Genomic DNA, 8,518 nt, shown 5'->3' on the forward strand with positions numbered 1-8,518 from the left:
TGGCAGCAGTAAGATGGGCAGTAACACCTGTTACTCGACCCTCTGAGACTGCATTAAGACACAACAACCCTCACGGTGCAAGGGACAAAGCTCTTACCTGAAGCCTCCCAGGCCATGGGACAAGATGATCAAGGGGTATCCAGATTCCTTTGTCTTAAAGGGGCCATTCCAGCTAACAGGCAAGCGACAATATCCTGGCAGAGACACAGGCTGTAGCATCTCTGGCTGCCCGGAACTACAATCCCAGGGGCAGCCTTAGTACAGGCAGGGGTGGGCGTTTGTGGTCCTCCCCTCTCCAGAACCACCAGGGGAAAAAAATCCACAGAAGCAGTACTGAAGAAGTCTGGGGCAGATGTGCAAGATGCCCGGATCATGGGGACACCTGGGGTGGGGACCTGGGATGAAGAAGGCAGAGTGGCCCAGAGGGCATGCTGCAGGGGTGGCGATGCTCCCTGGGGACCAAGACTGTCTGCTATAGCTGCGGGGTGGCAGTGGAGCACATGACTAGTGGGATGTGGGGCAGTGGTAGGGCACGGACCTAGCATGTATGAGGTCCTGTGATCTATAGAGCAGGTAGGAATGCGTGCTAGATTTAGGAATCGCAGCCACGCCCCCACCTGATGCTCCAAACGCTGCACTACAGGCTCTTCCCATACCTGGCCCCACAGCTCTACAAAGCCTGGCAGGCGAGCAGGGAAAGGGACTTGCCTAAGGCCCCCTGCCAGTACATTACAAAGCCTGGATTGGAAGCGATGACCCAAATTCTCACACATTCAAATCTCTCCCATCTCTCCATACCAAGGACTGGACTGTACAAGCTTAAAATTACTGTGTCTGCCTAGGTTTCTCCTGGGGACAGAAACAGACCACTGGGAAGGGCCCCGGGCCAGGCAGCCTTACCGATGCCCAGGTTGAACAGAGACCCCACCCAGCGCTTGTTATACTGCAGGTAGTCAGCCAGGCCCAAGCAGTACTCATAGCGGGGAATCCACAGGGGCTGCTCGTACTTCTCTGATGCTTGGCAGGGGTAGAAGAGTCGGAAGAAGCTCCCCTGGGGAAAAGAAGAGAGCAGCTACTGGGCCAAGAAGCCTAGACACTGGGAGTCAGCAGGAGCCAGCACCAGCCAGGCTGGACTGCAACGTAGAGAATCAAAGGCTTCCTCAAACCCAGAGACGATTTGTTGTGAGCATGAAGAACATATAGCTAATGTTCTTCCAGTCGTCGGGCTGCATTTTAAATACATCCCGGAACGGTACCGCACCAAAACATCACGCGCTCGTGGGCCCAGGCTTGGTGCCAAAGGCGGAACTAGATTTGCTCTTCGGTTGAACAGGGTGGCACATTAGGTCACCCAGGCCATTCTCCCAGGCTGCCTCTCTGGAGGCAGCAGGATGCTTGGTCAGAAGGGAGCAGGAGAGAAGTTACCAGGAAGTGGGTGTCTCTCACAGGCCAGAGGAGAGTCCACCCATCAGGAACAAAAACCTAAGAACCTGTGGGGCCCTGGTGGCACACGCCTGGAGTCCCAGAGATAGGAGGACCAGGGGTTTATTTAGGGCCATCTTTGGCTACATTTCCAGTTGGAGGCCAGCCTCAGCTACATGAGAAACCTGTCTCAAAAAAAAATGTTTAAAAAAGAGGAGGAAGAGGGGAAAACAAAGAGAAAGAAAAGCCTAGAAACTGGCAGGAGGTTCAGAAGGTGGGAAGGAGATGAAAGCAGGAGACACCACCCTCCCACCCAAGGCACAGGGTCAGGCCAGTATGCAGGGCCCTGTGCCCCCACCCCTCCACCTACACTCGCCTGAGAAAGAACTGAGTTTCCCCGTCAACTGGGAAGGTTCTAATATTTTGAAAGAAGAGGTTTTTGTTTGTTTGTTTGGTTGGTTGGTTGGTTGGTTTGGTTTTTTGGTTTTTCGAGACAGGGTTTTGCTGTGTAGCTTTGGAGTCTGTCCTGGAACTAGCTCTTGTAGACCAGGCTGGCTTCGAACTCACAAGGATCCGCCTGCCTCTGCCTCCCGAGTCCTGGGATTAAAGGTGTGCGCCACCACTGCCCAGTTGAAAGAAGAATTTTTTAAAGGCAGGAAGACAGGAAAACAGGCCTAAGGGCTGATACCCAAGCCCAGCCCATCTGTACCCCAGGCCCCCAGAACTGCGTGCTTGGACCTACAATGTTGAAGACCCCACATGGGCGGGAATCGTGGGGTAGTGCAGGGACGGAGCTTGGGACACCTACCTCAGGACTCTGACCCTCCATCACATCTGTGCAGCCAACACGGTGGGGCCCTGAGATGGCTGGGAAGCACACAGACTGTCCGGTCCCCATCTCATCACCAGCGGGATCAAAGCCTGCACGTCCTGAACTTGCTGCCTGGAGAGCAGAACACAGAATAGCCTCTTGCTGGTCTCTTCTTCGCTGTTGCTTCTCTAGGTCATGCGCCAACCCTATCTACTTCCTGATGTCCTTATCACCCCAACCTTCCTGTCGGCCACTCAATGCATCATTTATGCTCACGATTTGCCAATATTTACAGGCTGGCTTTGTGGCTGCTGTTTTTGTGACGGTGTGCGCACGTGCGAGCAAGTGTTCCACTCCCAGCCCTGCAGACTGCATTCTTCGTTTTCTTCTGGTGGGGTGAGGAGAGGGTAGCCATGAGCTAATCCTCAGTTCCCTCAAAACCTACAAACACAAGGGCTGGGGGCATGGTTCAGTTGGTAGAGTGCTTGCCAGCCTTCAAGGACATCTGGTTTCAATTCTTATCACTGCATAACACAGTTGTGGTAATAAACACCTGTAACCCCATCATTGGGGAAGTGGTGGCTGGAGGATTAGGTCAGGGGCATCATTGAGCCACATCGTGAGTTCAAGGGCAGCCTGGGACGCACGAGCTCCTGCCTCAGGATTAACACATGCTGACACTACACCAACCATGTGTTCACCCAGCAGTAACTGCTGTAGTGATCACACCCAGACAACATTGTCCTTTTAAGGCTAAAAGCACCCACTGAGACCTAGCGTCTCCTACTGCTTCTTCTGCTAGCACTGTACTGTGCCCCTTACAGACACTGCTTCATCTAACCTTCTCAGCACCTCTCTGAGAAAGGAGGTATCAGGACCAAACTTACAGACAGTGAACCAGGGCAGAGAGCGTTACCCCAGCGGGGTGGGGGTGGGGAGTTAACCCATAACCCATCCCGTTTAAAGCAACAAAGTTTAGATTCCTATCCGTGATAGCCAAAACCAACTGCACGGGTAGGGTCCTGAGCCCACGTGGTTTGTTTTGACATTATTCTGATTCCTCTTCTGGGAGGATCAGTGTGCAAGTCGGAGCAAGCCTGGGCAAGAAGAGATCTCAGAGGAGGCTGTCGCTAAGGCTCCTGGCAATCTCCCCTGGCCTCCACCTCTATACTAACACATACATCACTGAGCAAGCCAAGGTCCTTAGAGACTCAGAGAGCTGCTCAAGGTCCCAGCATAACCGTCACCACACACAGACCACCTGACTGCCAATCATCTGGTCCAGAAGGAAACCCCAGAGAGCCCCCAAAGAGTCTCTTGTGAAATGATGTTGGGAGGAGATGGTTTTTCTTTCTATTATGTTTTCCCCTTTTGGCTTTCCGATGCACACTTGAAGACCCGCACTATCACAAAGAGGAGGGGAGCTAAGTTCTGTGGCGGCAGTGACGGTGCAGCTGCAGGGAAGGAGGGGGAGTCCCGGAAGGTTCCCCCTTTGCCACTGGGGGCACCCACTGGAGAGCTAAGGCTGCAGCTACAGGACACATGTGGATCACATGACAGCGGAGTCGTTGCAGATCCTCTCATAAAGGAGAGACAAAATGCCACTGGAGTTCTGAGGACAGGGAGAGACTACGTGTGTTCCCTGAGCGTGGGAGCAGAGAGCAGGGGGAGGCAGGAAAGACACGGACGTGTTAGCCAAAGGCCTGTGAGACACGGGGCAGCCAGTGCTGGCTGCAAGGAGCCGAAGGGGGCTGTGTGTACACCTTCCCATGCATCTGTGCCATGCACGCCGCAGGCATGCGGAGGTCAAAGGCCAACCTCGCGTGTGCTTCCCTTCCCACCCTTTGAGGCAGGGTCTCTCTTGAGCTAGACCTTGGCCACACAGGCTTCCCGGATCTGCCTGGCTGGCTCTCATTTCAGCAACACTGAGGTTGTAGTGAACCATCAAGCCTGGTTTGTTTTTCATTTCTAAAATTACCTTTATTTATTTAATGTGTGGAAACACATGCGTAACAGCACACTTGTGGGTGCCAGAGGACAACTGGAGGGGTTGTTTCTTTCCCATTTTGAGGGTCCCAGAGATGTTTAGCAGTAAGTGTCTCTCCACCTCACTGGCCTCTGGCTGCTGCTTCTTTAATGGCAGGGTCTTTCTACATAGCCCAGACTGTCCTGGAACCTGCTGAGTACACAGGCTAACCTTGAACTCAGAAATCCACCTGCCTCTGTCTCCTGAGTGCAGGTGTTATAGCCATGTGCCACCATGACCAGCCTTTTTTTTTTTTTAATGTGAGCCCTAAGGATCTGAACTCAGGTCCTCCCATCTGTGAGACAAGCGCCTTAGCAACTAAGCAGTCCTCCGTGAATGACCCAAGCCTGCAATCCAGCTCCTCTGCCATCTAGCTTGGGCATTTTAACCTAATCTTTCTAAACCTCATTCTGTATCTGCATAAGGGGATTTGGCTCAGTCCTGTGGTTGCTATGGAGATAAATGAAACCACGCAATTAAAGTACCTTGCATGGTACCTGGCAGGAGCAAGTATCTAGCTACGTTCGTCGATGGCAAGAAGAGCAGAATCAATAGCGTTTAGCAACTGTGCAGATCTGGGAGCCAGCAGGGAGGCGAAGGTGAGGCGGGGTCAGGGTTTTGTGGAAGGGGATTTTGGTCTCAGCTGAGATCAGTCCTAGGGTGAGCGTCAGGAAAGAGTCACGGAGGTGGGGGTATAGAGAGCTCTGGTGATGCTGGCAGGCTTCTGAGAGGGCCCAGCAGCTAAATTCTGCTTGGAAATAAAAATAAAAACCAAAGACGACAACTGACCAGGCTGGGGCTAAACGGAAGCCAGCCTGAGTTCCCCAAGCTCCTGTCGACTGATGTCCATTGCTCACCTCGGCTCCACAATTCATGACAGTGCCTAGCTGGGGCCTCTCCCTCAGCCAGGCCCAGGGAGATCTCCTAGCCTGCTGAGACAAGTTGGCTAAATCTGGCCTTCCCTCCTTTCAGCTCTGTGCACAGCCCCCTTCCCCCGGACTCCCCACACAGACTGCTATGAGGTGCAGTGTCTAGCTCGGCAGTCTCAGTGACCTGCTTCCTATGACGTCCGTGGGAAATCTATGTCAGAGGTTTATGAACTTACTACCCAACCTCGCTGCAATCCCTAACTGTATTTCCTCCATTTTCAGGGAGGAAAAAAAAAGCACTCTATAAGCTACGTTCCCAGCTCCAAGTTAATGTTTTCAAGTCCCAGGTGTTTCCAGTCAACAGGATTTGAGGATCTCTGAGAGAGGGTCTGTCATTCAGACACGCACAGTCACACACATGCAACAAACCCTGAGTGTACCCTGTGGACTTTACCACCATCTCACCGCACAAATCGCCATGGCCACCCAGAAACACACAGGTTAATGTAGGCAAGATGGCTCCTCGGCAGGCAAAGGAGCCTGCCTCCCAGCCCGATGGTCTGTGTTCAGTTTCTAGAATGTACATTGTGAAAGGAGAGGAGACGGACCGCTGGCCCCGCACATTCACCACATTCCACAGGTGCCCAGTCACACACAAATAATTAAATGCTAAAAGAATTACTTTCTTTAAATTAAAGTGCTATTTCTTTAAATTAACTGCTATTTAATTTTTAACACACGTATGCCTTTCCCCTTCATGGAAACTCCACACTGCAAAGACCAAACTGTAGCAGGTGATGGTGGCGCACACCCTTAATCCCAGCGCTCAGGAGGCAGAGGCAGGTGGATCTCTGAGTTCGAGGCCAGCCTGGCCTACAGAGCGAGTTCCAGGACAGTCACAGCTACATAAAGAAACCCTGTCTCAAAAAATAAACAACAACAACAAAAAAAAGTCATGCTTTCTCCCTGTAGTTCTTTGCTCCCCAGGCAGCAAGAACTCACTCTGTTATCTTTAGGCTTTAAAATCTTCCAATTCTTCTCTCAGTTGTTCTGAGGCAGGGTCTCTCTGGGTAGCCCAAGTTGGCCACAAATTCAAGATTTCCCTGTTCACCCCCAAGTACTAGGATAATAGGTGGGTACCACTATATTCAGCTCAGTTAGCTTTTAATCTGTCATGTTTATCAAAAGAATAAAGTTCTTATGCTATAGAAGAAAAAGAAAAGCTTTGGTGACTTTGAATTCCATCTCTGCTACTTCCCAGCTGGTTGAGAGCTATCTGTCTATATGTGTGTGTACATATACATATTTACTTATTTATTTAAATATTATATATAAAACATTTATTTATCTATTGGAGGGGTGCCATGGCAACCTATGTGGAGATCAGAGGACAACCTGCAGGAGTTGGTTCTCTCCTTCCATGATGTGAATTCCTGGGATAGAATTCGGGTCATCAGGTGTGACCATGTCTTTACCCACTGAAAAATCCAGCCAGCCACATCTGTGAAATCTTCAACCGATGCCTTAACTCTAAACCTGTTATCTACAGCTACTCACAAGGTCAAAGATTAACGTGTGCAAAGTGCGTGGCACACTGAAGACACAGGGAAGATACTATCGCTTCGTGAGGCAGCTCTAACTAGTCTAACTCTGTGACTGCTCCAAGTCTAACTTTCCTATATGGAAAACAGGGACACGTCACATGTGATCCTTCAAGAAGGAAACTGATACGGCCTAAGACCTGGTACACTGTGATTACTCATGAGACATTAGCAACTAACTAGCAAGGCTGTGGTTCTCTTTTCAAACACCCAGCTGAGGCCTTCCATTTTTCCTGGCATAGGTTCCTTCGGCAAAATGAATCCTTCTCTCCCAGGTTTTCCATGCCTGAGACACACCCACCACTAAAGAGGCCCAGAAGAGTCCAAAGGGAAGGGATGGGACTTTCATTGCAGCGTTGACCTGCTGGAGTCCTGCTTCCAGAGAGCAGCTCTGTCCCTCTGCCAGCCCCATGGACTTTACATCACCAACTATTCCAAGAATAAGCACCCCTCTTGGGCTTCCTTTCAGACAAAGCTCTCTAGGGGTCATGGGCTCACGGCCTGTCTGATCTTTGGTCTCTGGAGGAAGTGAAGAAATAACCCGGTCATAGATGAAGACATCAAGATCTCAAGGGACAGGATTGAGCAACGAGGCGGCAAAACCAGAAAGGCTGTCCTGATAAGAATGTTCTAGGGCACCAACAAATGGCACAAAGAGAACCTCTGTTGTTTGTGGAGGCCGTGCCGGTTACAAAGCACTTTCACACACTGGAAAACAGAAGAAGGAAATGAGTCCCAGAGAGCCAGCGCGATTCGCCCAAGGTCGCGGCGGGTGAGAGAGTCCCCTGCTGCACTTCAAGTTCACAACACCGGGGGGAAGAATTTGGCAGTCTTCTTCCACCCGCAAGACAAACAAGACAAAGGGGAGTGGTGCGCAGCGTGAGGACACAAAGCAGCCGGCGCTCAGGGACGTGAGGGTCAAGGTGGGAATCTCGGGGCGTGGGAGTGGCAGTCCGCGGTGACCCTAGGAGGGCTTAGGTACGGGGTGGATTCTGACGGGACTTGTCTGAATAGGAAACAATGAAGAGCAAAGATTAGCGGGCAGGTTCTGAGACTGAGAGACAAGAAGGCCCCAGGCTGGAATATGAAAAGGTCTTCGGATAGCTCAGTAGAAAATTGGAGCTTTCGTCAATCAAACTTACCCAGTCAAGCTGGTCACTCTGAGGCAATCTTAGAAGGATTGCTCGACGGAAACCCGACACCGCCCTAGAGCCCGTGGCCCTCTGGGAGTAGTAGTTCCATTCATTCAGCATGCGAGTTTAAACCTATGTTCTGCCCCTAAGAGTTAAACTACAAGTCCCGAGGCGCACGCGATAGACCTCCTTGCCAACCCAGGACTACAATTCCCAGAGTTCCTGACTACACCCTGGAATGCGTGAAACCTGCCAAGGCCAGAGATACGGTGAGATTGCTCCCCCTGGTGGTCTGCGGAGCAGCAGCCGAGGTGACACGGCTCAAGCGGAGGGTTATAGTACTGGAAAGTAACCCTCCGCCTCACTGGCCCTCACATAGTTCCCAGGCGTGCCTGGAAATACACCTGGCTTCACTTTGTTCTCAGGAAGATGTGGAGACGGAGATTTGTTCCTGTAGACAGGTTGTTTCCTGTGAAAATATGAGACTGATTGTTTAACTTGAAAGTATGTCTCTGGCTGTCAAACACCCCTGTTGACACCTGAGATTTTCCATTGTTCTCAGAGGACCCACTTAACCGAGCACAGGGAGGAGTCCGAGAGTTCCGGGGGTCCACATCTCAATCCTCCTTCTTCTATTCACCCCCATTTGCGTGCCC

General features: G+C 51.4%; 1 protein-coding gene across 2 annotated transcripts in view; it reads right to left on the minus strand.

The window, feature by feature from the left end:
• Pafah2 (platelet activating factor acetylhydrolase 2) overlaps positions 1–2,360 on the minus strand; it is a 26,028-nt gene extending 23,668 nt beyond the window's left edge. The window contains exons 1-3 of one of the 2 annotated variants that reach the window (XM_005353072.3): positions 2,231–2,360; positions 901–1,051; positions 98–194 (exon numbers count right to left, since the gene is read on the minus strand). In XM_005353072.3, the coding sequence (XP_005353129.1) occupies positions 98–194; positions 901–1,051; positions 2,231–2,320 (338 nt within the window). In that variant the 5' untranslated portion in view covers positions 2,321–2,360. Of the gene's footprint in view, positions 1–97; positions 195–900; positions 1,052–2,230 lie in introns of those variants that run through there. The other variant, XM_026782119.1, reaches the window with a different exon arrangement.
• Positions 2,361–8,518: the final 6,158 nt, after the last annotated feature.

The sequence above is a fragment of the Microtus ochrogaster genome, chromosome 10 (genome assembly GCF_000317375.1).
Source record: "Microtus ochrogaster isolate Prairie Vole_2 chromosome 10, MicOch1.0, whole genome shotgun sequence".
Classification (NCBI taxonomy): domain Eukaryota; kingdom Metazoa; phylum Chordata; class Mammalia; order Rodentia; family Cricetidae; genus Microtus; species Microtus ochrogaster.